This window comes from Phoca vitulina, unplaced genomic scaffold, assembly GCF_004348235.1.
Source record: "Phoca vitulina isolate PV1807 unplaced genomic scaffold, GSC_HSeal_1.0 scaffold8, whole genome shotgun sequence".
NCBI classification, from domain to species: Eukaryota; Metazoa; Chordata; class Mammalia; order Carnivora; family Phocidae; genus Phoca; species Phoca vitulina.
The window spans coordinates 58,886,440-58,907,159 of NW_022589711.1; the positions used below are offsets into that span (position 1 = coordinate 58,886,440).

The 20,720-nt window shown below is 53.3% G+C and overlaps 1 protein-coding gene and 3 non-coding genes across 12 annotated transcripts; all 4 read right to left on the reverse strand.

The window, feature by feature from the left end:
- Positions 1-134: 134 nt before the first annotated feature.
- Positions 135-19,549, reverse strand: EIF4G1 (eukaryotic translation initiation factor 4 gamma 1). Of its 9 annotated transcripts, none has more exons than XM_032407025.1 (34): positions 19,417-19,549; positions 18,540-18,596; positions 18,225-18,318; positions 17,835-17,921; positions 17,308-17,328; positions 16,553-16,729; positions 16,227-16,326; positions 15,008-15,120; positions 14,102-14,194; positions 13,831-13,897; positions 12,714-13,544; positions 12,346-12,434; positions 12,076-12,262; positions 11,624-11,757; positions 11,341-11,499; positions 10,990-11,175; positions 10,610-10,807; positions 10,240-10,386; positions 9,773-10,009; positions 9,472-9,576; positions 9,190-9,349; positions 8,881-8,981; positions 8,165-8,267; positions 7,820-7,922; positions 7,362-7,594; positions 6,923-7,041; positions 6,645-6,817; positions 6,012-6,137; positions 5,772-5,853; positions 4,153-4,251; positions 3,905-4,039; positions 3,713-3,794; positions 3,432-3,572; positions 135-768 (listed from the first exon to the last, which is right to left on the reverse strand). In XM_032407025.1, the coding sequence occupies exons 3-34, from the start codon at positions 18,282-18,284 to the stop codon at positions 584-586; spliced, it is 4,833 nt and encodes a 1,610-aa protein (XP_032262916.1). In that variant the 5' UTR covers positions 18,285-18,318; positions 18,540-18,596; positions 19,417-19,549; the 3' UTR covers positions 135-583. The 9 variants fall into 9 exon arrangements, with proteins under 9 accessions (XP_032262916.1, XP_032262918.1, XP_032262920.1 ...); XM_032407023.1 differs by having other exon boundaries at positions 138-768; positions 10,990-11,178; XM_032407027.1 differs by lacking the exon at positions 17,308-17,328.
- On the reverse strand, positions 9,065-9,140 carry LOC116634193. The gene has a single exon (XR_004299898.1). It is a non-coding gene; the product is annotated as a small nucleolar RNA SNORD66 (small nucleolar RNA).
- LOC116634194 lies at positions 9,644-9,720 on the reverse strand. The gene has a single exon (XR_004299899.1). It is a non-coding gene; the product is annotated as a small nucleolar RNA SNORD66 (small nucleolar RNA).
- LOC116634195 lies at positions 12,588-12,658 on the reverse strand. Its single transcript, XR_004299900.1, has one exon. It is a non-coding gene; the product is annotated as a small nucleolar RNA SNORD66 (small nucleolar RNA).
- Positions 19,550-20,720: the final 1,171 nt, after the last annotated feature.

Consider the following 20,720-nt stretch of genomic DNA (forward strand, 5'->3'; position numbering starts at 1 on the left):
ATGGACAGGGGAAGAGGCAAGAGGGGTGCCAGGTTACAGGGGACAGTGCTAGAGTGCCGGCTCTGGAAAGGAGGCTGCCCACCTATCCATACCCCTTCTCTAGAGGGAGCAGGCCATAAAGCAGGGAGGCAGTAAGCTTAATTGAATTCATGTTTAATAATTACAGGCACCGTGCCCCCCCCCTTCCCCCTGCCCAGGCAGCAGCAGGGGTGGTGCAGGGGCTGGGGCATATGCCCCCAGCAGCGAGGACGGCAGTCCCATGAGTGATTTTCAGAAAATAAAAAAGGACCCCAGGGGCAGGCGGTGGTGCCCCCCCACCAAGACACACCAAATTTCAAGACTTTATATATAATATATCTCTGTGCCCCAGGGGGGAGGAGAGGGACACCTGGCAGCATCCTGGAGGGGGGGCCCCAGGCAGCCCCACGCCATCCTGCCTCTTCAGCCATTTTATTAGCTCAGACACATCGCACTACAGGCACCCATTGCCGCCGCCGCTGCTGCCGCCCCCCCCTGCAGTCCGGGCGGCTGGCCGGGCCATCTGAGTGTCCATGGGGCTCCAAGTCCCTGGCCCCACCCGCCCTCAGTTGTGGTCAGACTCCTCCTCCTCCGCCTCACGAAGCCACTTGAAGAAGGCTGTGACAGATTTAAGGGCCACGCCCTTGCCCTGTTGCTCAGCAGGGTCCTTGCTACTCTCCCAGCTGTAGAAGGCATCCTCTTTCACCACATCCTCGTCATACAGCGTGTCAAAGAACATCCGAAGCAGATCTGCAAGCAGGCAGGACAATAGCAGTTAAGAGGAGTGCTGCCCACAGCCACCCCATTCCACTCCCAAGCTCCACTGTTAAAACAAGGGCCTGATCCACCATCCTGGTATTTGTGTGTCTGACCATTCCAGAGTGACTAGGTGGGTCTCTAACAAGATGTTAACCTCTTCGTGAGACTGGTGCATGGTAATGAGTCACAGAAAAACCTTACCTGCCCAAGCTTCACCTCAGCAGCTTCACTCATGATATATTTAATGAGAAAAACTATACACAGAATTGGTACTCCTCAATTTAAGGAATGACGTTAAGTCCCAGATATACCACTCACCAAAGTCAAGGGTTTATAACCTGAACATTCACTGGTCCCCATTACAGATGCTAGCAAACTGGATCCCAATTTCCTCTTATTTTCCACACATCTCCTGAACATACACATCCTCTCTGGCCTTGACACTTTTACAGGTGCTGCATCCTTTGCCAGGACTTCCTTTCTCTTGTCACCTTCCTACTGAATTTCTTTAGGCTCAACTCTGGCACCCCTTGCTCGGACCCTCTCTCTCCCCATCCTGACTACTAGTTAAGCCTTCCCAAGCACTTGTCCTATAAGCCCTGAACACAACCTATCCCATACCCCACACTGCCCTGCCAAACTTTCCAAAAGCAAAGGGAGGCCAAGTAGCAAATTCATTGTTTTCTAAATAAAGCCTCGCTCGGATCTGGAGTCCAGGCCTAGATGAAACGCTGACAGCCATCTATGAGAAGCTGCAAGCCAGGATGTTCCTCAGGGTACACACCCCCTCAAATCCACAACCACCGCCCCCCAGACCCATCCTACAGCAGGAGAGCATTTATCCCAAACTTGTGTTCCAAATTCCATGCACACCCACCCTGGGGACCCTACACAATCAATTATCCACTCTGCCCTCTATTTTTAAGCCCAAGTTTCTCCCATCTAAACACAAAAGGCCTCCTTTACAACCACTATCTCCTACAGTCAAACAAAAGATTTTTGTCTTTGGACAAGAGATTAACTAAATTCAAAGATTCTGTCTACACTTGCTGTTTTCCTTTCTTCCTGTCTCAGTCAAGTATTACTCAGTCCTTTCCGATCCAGACTGCCCCCTGCTCTACCAAATATGCCAGAGTGGCCTCTGTGTTTTTACACTCCAAAGGCCCTAAATGTTCAGGTCTGCTCCTATGGAATTCTCAAGTAGCATCTAACATTACAGACCACTTCCCTCTCCTAAAGTTACTTTGTCCTTTGTTCACAGGGCCCTGTCCTCCTCTGATCCCTACCTGTGGGTGCTCCACTTGAACGTTCTATCGCAGGCTCTCACCACTCTCCCTCAAGCAATCCCATACCCTCTGGTGACTTGCATGTGTTGCTGTGCCAGCTTCTCACAGATCGGCCACCAACACGGACCTCTTCCTTTCTAAATGAATTCCCGTACCCAGCTGTCTACCTGACATCGCTGATCACCCCCGCCCAGGGACCACAAACTCATTATGACCAACCTCAACCTGATCCAGTTTTCCCAACACCCCCCCCAGGGCAAACGGTACCATGCCATCCCCTCGCCTGCTAAAAAAGCATGCTGGAAGGCCTGTAACTTCCCCTCTCTCATGACCTCTCCCACCATGCCAGTGTTATAACTGCAACCACACCGCCCCCAGCTCCAATGCTACCAGCAAGCCCGAGCCGCCAGCAACCCAACCCGCTCCTAATTTGCTGCTCTTGCGTGTTCACATTCAACCCACTCCAAACCACTCCTCCTACTAATGGCCAGGATGATCTAAAAACTAAAATTCCACAAAGCTTTTTCCCGGCCTTAGGCTGAAGGCCAAAACTCGTCCCATGGCTTAGACAGCCCTGCAGGACCTGGCCCATGTCCATCTCTCCAGCCCCATCTTGCCTCACACACAACTAGCTGCTATGCTCGCCCACGCTGGCCTTCCCTGGGCACTTCTTTTACCTGAGTCAAGTCCCTTCTGCCGCAGGGCCTGCCTTTACACACAATTCCTTCATTTCAAGGACCCCCCTCCCCTTTGTCATTGGGCTGCCGTTTTGTCAATTCCCACTCCCCACTCGTCATCCCTTACGCTAGGTGTCCCCAGAGAGCACCCTGCAGGACCCATCTTCCGCCACTCATCACCTGTTAAGACTCCATGCCAGCACGAGAACTGTGCTTGACTTAATCACTGCCAATGTCCCAGTGCCCTGGCACATACCTATTTGCCGAATGCACAATCTCAGGCATGCTAACCTAAACCTCAGTCTCCCAACATGGTAAAGGGGATAACAGGGACATACTTTAAACAACAGCTGTGAGAATTAAATGAGGCAAGGAAAGAAAAGTCTCTCAGCCCCCTGCCAGGCCACAAGTGCACTGGGTCCTTAGAAATCATTACTGTTTTTCACCTCCGTGCTCCTGGCATCGAACAGCTGGCCGGGTACAAAATGGCAGCCAATTAAGCTTCAAGGCTGAGTCTTACCTCCTTCCATTTGTAGGCCAGGAAACAAACCCATGCAGGGGGAAGAAATCAACCACCAGGGCGTTCTGCTCTCCAGGGACCACCCCCCTCTCCTAGGTTGAGACCCTTTCCATGACTGCCCCTGCTCTCTGGCAGCGCCCCCACCCCCACGCCCTGCAGCCTGGCTCTTACTGGCAGGCTGTTCTAAGGTCACTACAAGGGCCTGGAGGGCGTAGAGCGCCTGCAGCTCCTTCTGCTCATCACACAGGTATTTCTGTAGCAGTTTCGCTCGCGCTTTCAGCACCGTGACATCCACTCGGAGGGGCGTCTCAACTACAGGGAAGAAAACAGAGTTAAGTGGACTAATGCACCCTCGGCCTGGTCCACAACCAGGAGGCGAAGACCAAAACCTCCCTCCCTCCATTTGTCTGCTGGGCCCACCCTTGCCCCACCATCTCCCTGGCTCCTCTTACAAATAATTGCAGAATAGCAGACAGTTGTCATGAGGGCTCGAACTAGTGTGTTGGATGCTACCTGCTGCTCACTCAGGTTGGCCTGTGCAGAAGAGAAACAAAAGGCCCCTAAGTTCTGAACTATGCCCCTACCCGCACGCCAAGAACTGCCTCTCCTTTATCCCTCTCCCCCAGTACCCAGGAGAAACATACCTCTATCCAGTCAAACACCCGCTGGTTACTGCTGCCCTCCTTCAGCAGCTTCTCCAGCTGCCTGCTCAGCTCCTCGGAGGAGAGCATCCTTTGGCCCGGGGCTTCTGACTCCTCGCCCAAGGTATACTCCACCTTCTACAAAAAGACCCACAGTCAGGAGGTAAGTGTACCACGTGAGTGTTTTGAGGGAAGAGGAAGAAGAATGGCCAGTCCCAAATGCTAGAATTAGCCTAACTCCAGCCACAAACCTGTTCAGTGACGAATGCACTGACATCCTGGCCTTCAGGTAGAAATTCCTTCCAGCTGAGTCCAGCCTCTCGCCACAGCATCCCCACCTTTTTGGGACTCTGGAAAATGCAAGACCAATTCAGCAACTTTCTCTCCCTCCAAGACCTAGCTCCACAAATGTCACCCAACAAATATTTACTGAAAGGCCACTAGGTGCCCTCCAGGGGCTCAGGATGTTACAGAAGTACCAAATAGGCAGTCTCTCCATGCCTACAGGCTAGTACTGGACAGACATCAGCCAAAAAATCACCCAAAGACACAAGAAATCATCTACCACAGTGCTAGGAAATGGGGGGGGGGGCGGGGGGAATAGCCTAAGAGCCTCTACAGAAGAGGTCAATTAGCTTTCACAGAATTACCTTTACTGAAAAAGGTAAAAAACCAAATCCACACAACTCATCTTAGCCTTCCACACTCCTCTACGATTCTTTTTCTAAAATAGCTTAGTCTTTCATTATTCCAAGCAAACAAATGCTCATGGGAGCGGACAACTTCTAACAAATATGCCTTTTTGGTTACCAAGTCCAGAAAATTTTAGAAGCAGATATACCCCCACAACCCCCACTGCAAATCAGAAATCCTCACATAAACAACAGTCTGAGCCCATTTTCTGTGAGGAGACAAGAGATTCTGAAGGCATTACTCTTTATAGCAGCAGATATTCAGAATGATGACATTGACGCTTAATAAGACTACTGTAGTTCACAAATTTTAAAGATGCTTATTCTAATACACCACTGAGTCTCATCTCACAATTGATACATTACATTTAAACAAATGACCATAAGTCTTTTATCAACAGGGTAGCAGTAACATGTCCTACAACCTGCTGCACCACAGATTCAATGAAATACACATAGTTCAATACACCCCTTCTTTTTTAAAACAAACTACCCTAATACAGGCTTTTAGAACAATTCCTTTCCACTCAAGTCTATCTGTCCAGGCCCCAGGGGCAGCTAAACTCCTAAAGTGCTCTTCCCAGCTCTCTCGACCACGGAGTGCCCCACCCACTTGCCTTTCCCGTCTCTCCGTGACATTTGCTAGTCACCACTTAACTTTCACAAAGCAGTTCCAGCGCCCTTCTGGGAAAGCTTTCTGTCATGAACATCACCAAAGAGACACTCCTTTGCAACCTCACAGTACCCAAGACACTCCATTTCAACTATTTTATTTCATGCTTTACTTCACACTGTGTTTATTAAGCTGTCATTTCTTACTTTTCTCTTCCAGCTGGTTTCCTAACTGTTTTATTCACTGTGGTATTCCTAGTGCCTAGTATGTGGTTGGTAAATGTTTTAAAAAAAAAAAAATGCTAGTTGAATGAATGAATCAATCAATCAAGGACTTAGGGTCTTAGATTGCTGTTCTCCCCCAGTCTTGTCCAGAACTCATGACAGGAACTGGTCTGAGAGTGCCAGCCTCGACGTTTCCTCTCCCAGGGACCAACACAGCACACCATCACCATTAACCCCATCCCACCAAAGGGCCATGAGGCACCAGAGTCACCGTAACCAGCCCAAACCGCATGGTGGGAAGAGAAGTCCTGACACATCACCCCCAAAAGGCTCTTACTTACCATGCTTTTACATAGAAGCCCCAGGATCTCCAGCAACAGGGAAGTAGCTTTGCCCAGGGGTCTCAGAGGTTTTGTAATCTCCCTACAAGGAAAGAAAAATACAGTGAGTGTTGACAGCCTCCAAAGCCCTCTCAGTACACTACCCCATCCCTCCCTAAACCCAGGCATTGCACCTGCCATATATGCCTCCCCTCCCCAACTTTGTCTTTACCTCCCCTGAATCCCCAAAAGGGGGCTTACCTGAACAGCTCCCCCATAGGTACCCCACCTTCCTGCAGAATGGGCGTTACGAGTTCTGCTAGGTAGAGCCACACGTGGGGGATGTCAATTTCCATGTCTTCCGCCAGTTCTAAGATTTCATACAGCCTGCAAATGGAATGCAAAGTCAGGGCATTCTAGGGGAACCTGGGTGGCTCAGTCAGTTGAGCGTCCGACTCTTGATTCTGGCTCAGGTCATGACCTTGGAGTCTTGGTATCAAGCCCCATGTTGGGCTCCACACTCAGCAGGGAGTCTGCCTGAAGATTTTCTCTCCCTCTCCCTCTCTTTCTCCTCTCTAATAAAAATAAATCTTAAAAAAAAAAAAGGTCAGGGCATTCTAGGAAAGGTAAGCCGGACCCCCACTCTCCTTCTGGGGCAACATGGCATTGTTAAAGGATCAATTGCGGACCCCCTCGAGAACACTTCCTAAACAGGGGGCAACTATCTCAAGCTAAGGCCACACTCTTGTCCTTGCATGGTACACCCTAGCCCTGCCAAAAGTCACGCTGACCAGGATGGCTGAGGAACCCACACTCTTATCCAAGGCTGCATGCGTCCTACAAAGGAGGAAACTCTGTGGGTCTGTAAAAGCAGAAGGCCCTCAGAAGGCATACCCTTGGTAGTACTGAGCAGTGGAGAGGTGCCCGGCCAAAAGCAGCTGGTGCAGCAGCCGCCCCATATGCTCACGAGCGATGGTGCTGCGCTCCAGTGTTGACTCAATGCCATGCCGCACGAAGATGAAGAGCAGGGAGGGTGAGGCCAGCTCCTGCACGCACTGCACTGCCTCCTGCAGGGGTGCGGAAGGAGGGAGAGGGCAGTCACCGTTTGGTCCAGGCCGGTGAGCACATGTCCCGCCCGCTCTGCTGTCGCTCAGACCCCACCCAGAGCCTACCTTCAGGTCATTGAGATGGAGGTATTCCTCAATGATGGCCTTGGATTTCTTCTCCAGCTCTTCCTCAGAAAGCGCAGCCTTTGGGGGGCTCACCGGGGGCAGGGTGGCTTCTCGCTTCACTGAAGGGGAAGGACAGATTGAACACCCTTTAGTTTTTTTTTTTTTTTTAACACTTTATTTATTCTAGAGAGAGAAAGCAAGAAATAGAGCACGAGCAGAGGAGGGGCGGCGGGGGGGAGGAGCAGGCTCCCCGCTGAGCAGGGAGGCCAATGTGGGGCTCCGTCCTAACCTGAGCCCAAGGCAGACGCTTAACCCACTGAGCCACCCAGGCACCCCATGGAGACTCTTCAGTTCTAATTTTCCTAGGCCCGGAGCTCTGAAGATTGCAGACTGGCTAGACCCAAACCCACACCTTTCCCTTCCTCTCCCAGCCCCTTACCGGCATCCCGTCCGCGGTCCCGATCCTCTGTGAGGCTAGCTGCCTTGCGCAGTCCCTCAGGCTGGGAGGGCCGCTCTCTACTCCGCTCTTCCACTTCCTTACTGAAGCTCCGCTTGGTGGCAGGTGTCCGAGAGCGATCGAGCCGGTCCCCACGGTCACCTCCCCGTTCACTCCGCTCTAGGCGGTCTCCCCGGTCCCCAGCTTTCTCACCTCTTTCCCGACTCAAGCTACTCCTAGAGAAAAAAACAGGCATGTCACCTCTCACCTGTACCACCGAGGTGTTCTCTCATATAGCTATCCAACATGCTGAGCGACCATCGGGCCTAGTTCCCGGCATCAGGAATGCGCTCCAATTTAGCTAGGGGCTCTGATTACAGGTGTGAGGATTCCTATGGCAACGCCCAAAGCCCATCACAGTAGTCCCCGCGTGAAGAACAGAGACACCCAGGAAACCTCACCTCTGCACCACACGTCTGCTGTCGGTGCTTTCTGTAGGTACTGCTTGTTGGAGGGCTGAGAAGCGGTTCAAGGTACTAGTAGCTGGACGAGCAGCTTCTGATGCTGGGGAGGCAGAAGGCCCAGATCAAAATCTCTTCCCACATTCTCCCATTCTGTCCCCTACTTGCCGGTTTAGGACACTTGGTCCTACTCCCAACACAAACACAGTTCATTCAGTCCTAGTCCCGAGCATAGGCCTCCTGTTATTACCTAACCACTTGGTACCAAAAGCCTCCCCTACAAACAAGGCTCTGCCCTCAAGAAAGAAAAAACAGCCACCCAACTCTTTACAATGGCCTCCATACCTGCATCGGAGGGCTTGGCTCCTGAGCCCCCACTGCTGCCCTTGCCCCAGCTCAATCGTCCTCCAGGTGCAAAGAGCTGGTTGTTAGAATCAATGGAGCCAGGCTGAGGGAGGAAAGGGAACGGAGACGTCAAGAGTCTGATCTGGCCAAAGCCCACTGCTACACAGTAGCAAATGGCCTAGACCAGGGGCCGGGCAAACTTTTCCTGTAAAAGACCAAATAGTAAATACTTCAGGCTTTGCAGGCCATACAGTTTCTATTTCAACTATTCCACTCGGCCACTGTTGCACAAAAGCAGTCACAGACGATACTTAAGGGCAATGAATATGGCTGTGTTATAATAAAACCAAGGACACTGAAATTTACATTTTGAATAATTTCATATTACATAATATCATCCACTTTATCTTTTTCAACCGTTAAAAAACCGTAAAGGCCAGTTGTTAGCTGTGGAATATAGAGAAGCAAGGAATGGGCCAGATTTGCTATGTGAGTTTGCTAACAACTGGCCCAGACAGATGTGAATATACCCCCTTCAGCTGGCAGTCCCATCTCTAGCAATCTAACCAGTTAGTCTAAGAGGAAAAATTCAGCCGTCACCTTTCCAACTTCAGAAAGTGAGGGGACCAAGATCCTAACCTAGGCTCACTGCCTGTTTGATCCCTCTTTACCCTCCCCATGACCACCACCACTCCCTCCAATACACCACCCACTACCTTCGTGATCTTGGTGAGTCGTGAGGTGTCGATAGGGCGACTGCCCTTGCTGATGGGGACTGTGTTCCAGCCACCATCATCCACAAGTGGGAGGCCACGGCCTGGGACAAAGAGGAGAGACAGCATATTGCAATAATGAGTGCCTCCAAGCACTGCTATTGCCTGGGGCCGCCCCCAGCCCCCCTTCCTCAGATCCTCAGTTCCATCATGTGGTCTCAGTGGCCCAGACACGTGGCACTAACAAAAAGTCATCAGTGGAAAGCGTAACCCCTCACCCTGCCCCCTCCTTAATCTGAGCCTCAGACTCACTAATGGGTGGGCCTGGGGGGCCGCCCCGACGCTTGTCGCTGCCCTTGGCCATTAGCTGCTGCACTTTTACGTGTTCCCAGTGCTCCTCCATCTCAGCCTCCTTGTGGATCTGGTCAATGGTCTTGGGACCCTGGTCCCCACGGCGTGGCACCCAATTGCTCTGTAGGGACAGAAGGCCAGTCACAAGGTAATTACATCAGAGGGCCAGACAAAGCAATGCTGGGAACTGGGGGCTATGGCGTACAGGCAGCCGACCAGCAGTGGGAAGGAGAGGACACACACCCGTCGCAGATCCAGCACATCCTGCAGCATAAAGCGGATTCGGGATGAAGTCTTCTTTTCCTTAATGATTTTTTCCATCTGGTTGAAATACTGATCCATGCGGGGCTAGGAAGAAGCAAAGGGATCAGGTCAGGAACTTGTAACACCCCAGCTCCAACTGCAGGCCCGGCCCCTCCTCAGACCCTCAGCTCCATCACTGTGGCTCGGTGGCCCACACACAACAGCCCGACAAGGAGTTTGTGCGTGGACAGGAGGCCCCAGGCACTTCAGCCTGTCCCATTCCACATCCCAGGACCCCTACCTTGGCTTTTTCAAAGTCCAGATCTTTGCCAATGGTAGTGAGCAGACGACAAAGGCATTCAAGGGACTCTTCATCATGGTTCTTAAGTAGTTTAACCACACAGTCATGCATTATCGCCTCTGTTAACATCTTCAGCTTGAACAACTCCCCAATAAACTTGATATTCCCTAAAGAGCGCCGCCGGGCTATGTCTCGAGCCTCTTCCAACTCTTCCTTCAGGCGTCCCCGTTCCTCTGCCTGCAATTATATGGCAGAAATCCATCAAAAAGGTACCCAGACACTGGGCTAAAACCCTTCTCTCCTCCACTATCTGGATTCCTAACCCTAGCAGCAAGTATTCCTGTCTTAAGGCAGAGAAACCCCCAAAACACCATCACCCCCAACCCCCTTTTACCTCCCCCCACCCCATTCTATAGCCGAGCAGCAACTGGGTGGATGGACAGCGGGCTTGGTGGGTTTTCTCTCACCGTAGCAGCTTCATCCATCTCTTTTTGCTTCTTCTCAAAAACCTCATCATCATCTTTGTCTTTTTCAAACTCTTTCTGACATCGATTCAACAACAGTTTTCGGAAGTTCACAGTCACTGTTGGCTTTTCCGTAGTGGGCACTTTGAGCTGTATGTCAAAGAGAACATCACATTTAAGCTGGTCCCAAGCGGGAAGGCCCTCCAAGGGTCTTTAGCTACCTAACCCAGGAAGACCCTTGGCCCCCACTCTGCCACCTCCTGGCTGCCATCAACAGCACAGGCTGGAAGAGAACCAAGAAGCTGGACTCAAGGAGTCCTAGGGAGAGAAGGAGGAAATTAGACCACAAGGTTCAGTAGCAGTGGACACTAACCGCCATGAGGCAGCGGCACATGTTGGCATAGGCCACAGAGAAGTTGGGCTCTGAAATGGCCTTCTCGAAGATAAGATCAATGACCCCTTTGAGGCGTTCCTCGGTGTCAATGGCCAGCTGCGTCACCTGCTTCATCAGCTGCTGGAACATCTGGGGTGTCAGCTTATTCAGGATGGAGCGCACCCTGCGGAACAGGTCCTGGGAGAGGGGACAGAGAAGACTCAGAATCCAATGAGGTTCTCAGAAGAGGTTGCTGGGAGTGATGGGAGAGATTGTAGGGACTCAAGTAGCCACTAGTCATAAGGATGACAGAAGCAAAGAGGGCAGAGCTGGCTCAGAGGGCAGACCTTGAGAACAGCAAAAGCAGCACTGGCCGGTACCTGGGTTTTGCTGCCATCAGCATCCTCCTCCCCTCGATCCTTATCAGCGGCCGTCCGCTTGCTGCTGGGTTTCCAGGCTTTCTCTGCTTTGTTCAACTTTATATCTTCAGTCATTAACACTGTGGCAATGATCTTGCGGGGTTCCTTTCGGGGGCCCTGTTGAGATCGCCGGGGTCCCAGACCAGCCTGCTAAGCAAGGGGTGAGGCCGAGTGAAGACACAGAGCGAGTCAGCACAACTGTGCCACCGCTACCACACACCCCCAGGGCAGACTACCCCTCCCCGCAGCAAGACAAGGGAGCCATTCCCCAACCCCCCCCAACCATCTGTCCCCCTAGCCAGTCCCACTCACCGGCCCTCGGGGCAGCTCCCCACCTGGCCCACCCCTTGGGGGCCCACGGTTGCTAAGGGCTGGTCGGCCAAGGTTGGCAAAGGAAGGAGTGAAGTCTGGACCACAATTGATGCCTTGAAGTCTAGTGGGGTCCAGTGACCGCAGTGGTGTTTTATTGGCCTGCAAAGAGGACAGGGAAGGCATGAGAAATAAGCTATGGCTCCTGACTACTCTTTCAGGACCTCAGGCTCCTCCCCAGCCAGCCAGCCAGCCCAAACTGACCCTCCCCCTCAAGTCTACCAACCTTATCCAACACCACATCGCTGATATGGGGCAATCCCTCCGGCTTCTGCATACTGGCAAAGATGAACTGAAAGCCAAGCAGGAACTCACGGTCATAACGCTTTTTCTCCTCAAGGTTTAGAGGCTTCCACTGATCTACGAGGAAGACGAGATGAACCAATCATACCTTTGTTTCCTGGGGCCCTGGAAAGAATACCCAACCCTTCTCAACCCTTCCTTCAGAATATGTTTTGTTTTTTTTTTTAAGATTTTATTTACTTATTTATTTGAGAGAGCAAGCGAGCAGAAAGAGAGAGAGAACACGAGTGAGGGGAGGGGCAGAGGGAAAGAAAGAAGCAGGCTCCCCACTAAGCAGGGAGCCCGACGCTCAGCTCGGTCCCAGAACCCTGGGATCATAACCCAAACCCAAGACAGATGCTTAACCAGCTGAGCCACCCAGGCGCCCCAGCATACCTGATTTATACTCATACTTCTGTTCCCCAGGCTGGATGTTCTCAGCATTGTGAATTTTGTCTTCCTTTGAGTCCCAGGTCTCGTCTGCTTCCTCAGGCCTCGGGGGTGCACTGCTGCCCTCAGGCTCCAGACCAGGACTGGTGCCCACAGGAGGCTGATTCTCCACTTCTGGTACTCCTGGGCTCACCTGTAACCGTAGGACATTCCATTTTGGTTGCAGTATGATTAGTGTTCATACCCAAACTCTGCCCTCTCTTTCTGCTCCCTTACCTCCTTGAAGGCATCTAGAAGATCTCCCACAGCCTCCTTCTTATTGAGCTCCTTAATTTTCCGTCTCTTCTTTGGCACAGACACCGCCACTATTTGGGGGGTAAGAAAAATGGGAATAACTTATGGAGTACCCCTAATCCCTGGGGAAATTAAAAAAAAAAAAAAAAAAGGAGCTACTCTACAGTATTTCCTCTTTCCATCACACCCACTCCAGACTTAAAATTCCTTAATCTTGGAATTTTCTCTCTTAGGTTCCATCAAAGGGCTTCTATGACCCAGACACAGTGGCACAAACGAGAGATCATCACTACAGAGAAAACCCCACACCTTCCAGCCTGCCCCACTTCCACCACCCAGCCACACCTCACCTTGGGTGGCGGCTGCTGCCTCCAAATTCTGAGACAGGTGGGCTGCAACAGGGGTGCTCTCTGGGGGGAGAAGTTCCTCTCCTCCTTTCTGACCCTCAGCGTCTCCTGCTTCTCCTTCTTCTTCCTCTTCTTCCTCTTCCTCCATTTCCTCCTCCTGAGCTGGGGAAGTAGCTGGAGGAGCCACAGCTGGAGCGGCAGAGAGGACGGTGTGGGAAGCCACTGACGCTGTCACCTCCTTGGCCTGCTCCCTTGGCTCACTGACTGGGCTTAAGTCCACAGCTGGTGGCGAGGGGGCTCCGTTGAGCAGTTCCTCAGGTTGGGCAGTTGGAGCAATGGGCATGGGGGATTCGGAGGGACAAGCTGGGGGAGGGAGAGGAGCAAGCTCTGGGCTCGACTCCACCTCTGGTTCCAGATCCTCAGATGGGACCATGCCATTCGGTTCAGGAAGAATTTCCTCTTTGTGAGATGCAGAGGGGGTGGAAACCTGGAGAGGACTGGAAGAGAACTCAGATTCTGGAATCGGTTTGCTAAGTGTCACTTCTACTTCCAGTATGGGTTCAGCAAGGGGAGTGGGTTCTGGAGAGAGGCAATATGGCTCCCCAGTTTCACGGGGCATGGGGGTGGATTCTTCTACAGACATTTGGATCATCCCCGTTGTCACAGTGTCCCCAGGAATGGAGAGGACTGCGAGATTAGGCTCAGACCCCGGTTCCAAGATTGGGGGTGGTGATGGGGTCGGACAAGGTGATGAAGGCTGGGATTCTGAAGGGCTGTGTTCTGGGCCAGGCAGCCCCGGTCGGCTCCCAATGATTGCTCCCTGGGACCGGTCATCTGCGCCACAAGGAAAGACGACGAGTAATTAGAGGCATGTCTTCACTGCTATTGTTTGTCCTCCTCCCAGCCAAGACATTCCCAGCCTAACACCCACCCCTGCCATCTTATCCCACCTAAGCCTTTTCTCTTCTCACCCAACATCTGCTCCACTCGCAAAATCCCACTACCTAAAACCTAAGGTCATTCTTCTCTGGCACCCAGGTCAAGTTACTCCACCTCCTTAGCATGTGAAATTGTCACACTCCTTTTCCCCATAAAAGCTCTGCCCCACCCGCTTACCTACCTGGCCGAACAACAACAGCAACCTGGGGTGTCTCCCCATTAGCTTGAGGCTCCAGACCACCTCCCGTCTGCAGGACACAAAGGGTTACCAAGTTTGCCCCGATGAGGCCCACAACCCTTCTCTATTAGAGCCATTTCTACTTTAACTCTGCCTAAAAACCCAGGAAAGCAGACAAAGAAATCCCTTCGTTGAAAGAAAAGATCAAAGGACTTGGGAACCCCAGTCAGAACAGCCATCCTAGCCAGGGCCTCACTCAAAGATCAGACAATACCTGGGGAGGGGTGGGTGTGGAGGCGGTGCGGGCCCCAGACATGATCTCCTCCGTGATATCCTTCCCTCCTTGGTTTGGATCTCGAATTCGGATCTGGGGAAAGAAAGCTCCGGGATGAGTGGGAAATAGGAGGAGCCCACCTCTCCACCCTGCCCCACTTCTAAGACTCCAGGCCAACCCCCCACCCCCCACTGGGAAGCAGGTGGGTGGGTGCCAGAAACCCCATGAGTTCTACTGTCAACCCATCCAGCTCATCTTGTACTCCCTACCCTGGCCCCCACCCCTAAGAGACCCCTGACCTCACAGAGCAGCCCCGTACATCACAATGCCCCTCCCTCCCTCAGCCCTGCCCCACCAGCAGTCCCCAAGTCCCTGGCTGCACACCATGGGGCCCAGGACCCCCACCTAGCACCCATACAGCTCACTTGTGGCTAGTCTGCCTGATCTCTGGGGGCAGGGCCCAGATCCAGTGGGTGGAGCCAGGGTGACTCAGCGGCTTCCCCAGCCCTGGCACCCTATTCTGGGCACCACGCCCAGGGCTTGAGGATTGAGCAGAGGCGGAGGCCTCAAGAGCTTCCAGGACTGGGAGGTGGGGGGTGGGGCCACAGAAAACAAACCATTTCCAAGACCAGCCACCAGAAACCCTAAACCATACATAGATCTTATGGACCCCCAGAACCTGGGTCTCTCAGGAACTCCTGCACTAGCCTCTTCAGTCTTCCCATGAGCCACTTCTACACTGAAGTCTTAGTCCTTACAAAGAACCTGAGCACTTCACAGATCTCCATTCTCTAACCACTCCCAGCTGAAGATCTCCTTCCTCAACTTTCTGCTCCCTGACCCACAACGCGCCTGACCTTGATTCTCCCTTTCCCAGATGTCCCAGAGCCCCTTGCTGTTACTCACGGTCTTCCGCTCCCTCTTGGGAGCAATCTGGGGTGGCTGGTTCATCAAAACTGGGGCGGGGGCCACACCAGTGGGAAACTGCTGCACACCCTGGGCTGGGTAGTAGGCGCCAGCTTGGGGGGGGGGGGGGGAGGAGACACAGAAAGGAAGAATGGTGGCAGCGTCAGGGCCCAACCATATACAAATGCCTGCTTGAACGCCTCCCATCCCCAGAACCTCTCATCACCCACAGCCGGCCCCTTGCCCTGCCCCACCCACCTCCCCAAGGGAATTAGGTGTCTATCAAAGCTGGGGAACCAGTCTGAACTGCATTTACAAGAATTCCTGACACTGACATACACACACCTCGTAGACAGGCACTCCTTCCCCACCACATACCAGCTCCCACTACCAGGACTTTGGTTTCTCTTCTACCCTATAAGGTATTATGTATGCCCCCAACACCCAGCAACACACACACATGTATTCTGAGGGAACAGCAACTACTTAACCTGAAACAGAATCAGGTCTTTGGCTGGGAATGAGAAAAACAGATTTGCCAACCCTGTTCCACTCAACCTGAGTCCAGTTCCAGTCTCCAGCCCTTTGCTAAGGGGCAAGGAAACAAAAAGTAACATTATGAACCAGGCCCAGGATGTGGAAAAACTAATTCCTTAAAGCAATGGTCTCCAAAATGGGATGTGTTCTTTAATCTCATCCATAATCTCCACTTGTTTTTGACAAGCAACATTAAGTGTGTTGTTTAAATGATGCATACGTATAAACAAACAAAAACATACATGTATTAGAGGTACATACTCAAAATTTTTCCTGATGATCAAAAAATTTTGGAAACCACTGCCATAAAGAACAGACTAATCCTTTCCTAGAATATAAATGAAAAACAGCTACAAAACCTCCCAAATCCATGTTACATGGGCTCCCACCAACCATGGAACAAGTGTCACAGGGAATGTTTACTAAGAGGCCCTCAAACTTGTGCCTGATCCTAAATTCTTGGACACAGGGAGGACTCCCAACTCTCACCAATAGGATAAAATGCTCTGCCCTGCGCCCTTACCCGCCCCCCCCAACACCAGTTTCACATTAAGCACCAATCCCTACTACCTACTAACCCTATCATTTCTAGACCGAGGAATGAGCCTAGGAAGGGTCTAGGAATTCGTAGGCGAGTTCAGATGCTCCCTGGGACTCTCTCACCTGACCCTCCCCTGCTTACCGTAAGTCCCAAACTCTGTAGGGCTTGCACCCGGATAGAAGCCTGGGGCTCCTGGCTGTACAGGATACTGCTGTGTCGGGACAACATATGTGGAACGCCCCTGGTGGGGAAGGGGGAGGAGGAGGGGAGAGGAGTTGAGGGAGCTTTGAGTACCATATCAGACTACAAAGAGAATGCAGGGCAAGACAGAACAAGCCACTGTGGGCAATGACCAGAAGGGAAGTCACACCTCTGCAAGAGAGATGCGACTAGAGGGTCAGGGTACGGGAGAGGAGGAGTGGGGTTGAAGGTTCCATGGCTTCCAGCCCCCAAGCCTCCAACCTCACCTGTCCAGGGATGTAGTAGGCCCCTTGGGAGGCTGAGTAGGAGATCTGGGAAGGGATCATCATTACTTGGGATCCAGCAGGGTAGACATGGGCAGCTGGGCCAGGGCGGGCGGGGGCTGCACTCTGCACTCGGGTGGCTGCACTGCTCGGGGGCTGGGCCCGGCTAGGGTAGAAGTGCTGTCAAGAGGGAGGAAGGCAGTTGGCGTTGGGAAAGGGAGGAAATGGACAGCAAAATGGCAACTCCACAATGTCTCTAGTCTGGAGAGAAATACTGGGGGCTTTGCAGCACGGGGGCCAATCCTAACTCACCTGACCAACTGATGGTTAAGCAGCTTCTTGTACTCACACGTACCCTCCACATTCAGGTGTGCGCTTTGCACACCATGAATATTTACTCCCTCACCGCCGTGCATACTCATGTCACCTCTACCAGGCTACCCCTCTGCAAAGGCTCCCTAACACCCAGATGCATCATGCCTAAGTAAAGCCCTTGTGGGCAACATACTCCCCAACATGCATTGCTCCACCCTAAGGTACAGAGGAGCTAACCACTAACATGCAACAGTCTCCCAGTTCTCAGATATGCACTCTGCCAAGATCTAGCCTCTAACATGCATCGGTTGGCATGAGACTGAGGACCTCAACAGCAAACAATGCCCCCACCCTGAAGACCCGTCCCTGTGTCTAGCCCTTGACTAGGGTGGAGGTTAAGGGTGAGACCACAAGAGGGTCCAGGATCAGCAAAGGGGTATTACCTGCAGAGACCTGAATCCTCCCTGAGAGCACATGGGGACAGGAAAGAAGAGAATTATCCCCAAGGTGATGAGGAGGAAAACAAAAATGAAGGAGGTAGGACACAAATGCTCCCACTTAGTGAGGAAGAATTTAGAGAACAGAGAAAGGCAAGAACCAGCTGGAGTGTTTATCTTGCCATAGTCCAAAGAGAAAGAAGGGAAGGGGAATGGAGCACTCACGACTTCCCAGGAAAAGGAAGAAATAGGAAAACAGGAGTTGACAGCAGGGCCCAAAGCACTGCTCCCAATTCTCAAGGCACCAGGACCCCTAGTAATGCCACCCCCACCGACTCCATACTCCCCAAGGGGCCAGCCACCGTAAGTAATCAACAGCACAAAGTGCAGAGCCGCATGAAAGAACACAGAGCAACTGTCAGGAAATTGGGGCAGGTACACGGCCTCCATAGTTTCCATCCTAGGCCCAAACTGGCCGAAGCTTTCCATGGCTCCCACCCAGGCCCCCTACTCCCCTCCCCACAGCCCCTCACCTGGCGGGGCTGAGAAGGCGTGTTCATTTGTGTCGCTTGTGGCGTACTGAACACCACCGGCGCTGTCTGCCCCGGGGGAAACGCTGGCTGAAGGGGGGAGACCAGAGTTCAGCAAGAGGGGAAACCCGGGGGGGGGGGGGCAGAAACCTAAGCTGGTAAAGTAAGGGGAGCGGACCTGTGCCAAGAGCTTCAGCAGTCCACATGCCCCCTCTTCCCCATGACAGCCCCTGGGAACAGCCCAGGGGCCCTGTCTCAATTTGGCAGCAGGAAGCTGCACTTTGCCCTGACACAGATGGGGGTGGGAAAATCCAGAGGTTGGAACCTGTTCCTGACCAGCTGCCTAATCTCTCCCACCCCCACCCCAGTCTCTACTAATTCCTCCCTAATTACCTGTGGGAGTCCAGGGGATGGGGCAGGTGGGGGGCCTGTGGGCTGTGGAGCTTTGTTCATTTCATTTGGTGCCACATCAGGGTCCCCCCAGCACCTGTTGGGAAAGAGTGGAGCTCGGAAAGGGGAAGGGACCCAAGCTAAGGCAAATGGAGTGGGGGAGGGGTTGAAGCAAGGGCTAGGTCCCACACCGAAGTACCAAAGTACCGGAGGCGCGAAGGGGGTGAAGGATCCACCTTACGTCCCCACCAACACGTTGTCAAACCCGCATCACCTCCAACCACCCCCCTGGTCTGCTGAAACAGCCCCCTCACTCACCCCCTCGGTTAAGAATAAGTCCACGGTGCGGCCTACAGGTTCTGGGCATCCGAGGGCCTGGGGTTGGGAGGTGAGGGGTATCAACCTGGCTCCGCGGGGCCCAAGACCAACCAGACCGGAAATTCCAGGTCTCGCTGGCACCAGGCTCCCGGATCACAAACGGAGCTAGCAGCTTCGGCCGTGGTGTCCCCACCCCCCACCTGGGGACACCGGGTTCGGGGCCAGGCCCAGGGGCACACAAGGCACGCCTGCTGCGGGTGGCCGCGGGGGCACCCTCACGGGGCCAGACGCGAGGCCTGCCGCCGCCCAGGAGTGGAGGCCAGGAAGGGCGGGAGTCGGGCTGTAAAAGCCCAGGCGGGCGGCGGCCGAAGAGGAGCCGGTTCCTAGCAAGTGAGGGTCGGCCCGGAGGGCGGGCGGGGCCGGGGGCTCCTCCCTGCCCGCCGCTGCCGCCTCCCTCCCCTGCGCCCTCCCTGCGCAGCGCCGGCCAGTGCCAAAGAACAACGTGTCACTTCCCGGCGGCCGGGCCGCAAAGGGGGGAGGGGGCGGTGGGCCGGCAGCGGCGGTGCCTGCGCCCGCGGGGCCCCCTCGGGTCAGGCCGAGGTGGCACTTCGCGGCCGGCGAACCCGGCACCCTACCAGCCCGCGGGGACCGCATATTCCGGCCCCGCGCTCCCCCACCCCCACCCAGCAGCCAGGCCGGGCCAGGCCGGGCACACGTGGGCCAGAGATCGGGCCCTGACGGGCCGGGGCCCGGGCTTGGGCCGCGGGGCTAGGGCGCCGGGGCGGCTGCGCAGGGTGGCCGGTCCCGGCCCGGATGGCGGCGGATGCGGGGGGAGGGGGTGGGGGGGCCGGGTCGGGCCCGGACATGGCGGCTTTACCTTCAGTCTCCTTCAGTCCGCGCGGCCGAGCCCCACGCAGCCGCACAGACGTAGTCCACAACCATTTCCGGCTCCCCGCACAGATCCCGCTCGGCGGCCACCGCTTCTCCGCAGGCGCAGCCGGCGCCCCCACGTGACCGGCGCAGAGGGCGGAGCTGCGCCCGGCGCCGCGGAGTACAGAAGATTTGCCACGCCTCGTCATGTGACAGTCACTACCCGCCCCCTTGTCCCCTCCCGAACTTTGGAACTTCCAGACCGACCCCCCTCGGCGTCTCTGTTCCGCGGTTCTTTAGTTCATTCATTCTTTGAACAAGCATTTATTGAGTGCATACTAAGTACTGAGTGCTGGCGGGGGAGGGGGGGCGGGCGTTGCTGAGAATACCGAAATTTATTAAAGACTCAGTCCTGCCTAAATAAATCATGATACAAATATGAAAAGAAATACAACTTATGCAGCCTTTGAAAATAAAGTGATTGAAATGCCTATTTAAACTGAATACCTATTAGGCTAAAAGGACTGAAACATCCTAAGGAATTAGTACGAGTAAATTTGCCTTACAAAGATCAGCCACTCCCAGGGAGAGACAAAAGTCAATCATGGAAAGTTCAGAATAAGGACGGAAGAAATAATCCCAAAACTCCTGCCATGCAGCCAAAAGAATTTTGGCACCGGGAGGAATTGTCCTAGAGGCAAATCCACGTACTCAGATAGCCTAGGTTTTAATCTAAATTCTGCTACTTCCCGGCCATGTACCTACTACCTACCTACTTAATAACTTGTAAAATGGGGAAGATTTGAAACCAGGCAGTCTGGCTCAGTCCGAGCTTTTAACCACGGTGCTTTCTCTCACAGTGATAACATCCACACTATTGGATTGTGAAGATTAAAGGAGTTAAGTCATGTGAAAAGGGCTTGAAACAGTGCCTACGTACCTGGCAATGACACTCTCGTGCACAATCTGTGGTGGTTGGGGGTGTGTGCATGTGCACACATATAATCTCAGAAGGTAAGAAAACATTTTCTCTGTACCAACGATAACGTGGTCACTTAATATATATGATCTATGTGATCTCAATCTTCACGATTTCCTATAAAACAGGTTGCATTCAGGGGCACCTGGGTGGCTCTGTCCTTAAGCGTCCGCCTTCAGCTCAGGTCATGCATCCAGCTCCCTGCTCCGTGGGAAGCCTGCTTCTCCCTCTCCCACTCCCCCTGCTGTTTTCCCCCTCTCACTGTGCCTCTGTCAAATAAATAAATAAAATCTTTAAAAACAAAAACAAAAAACAGATTGCATTCTTCCCAC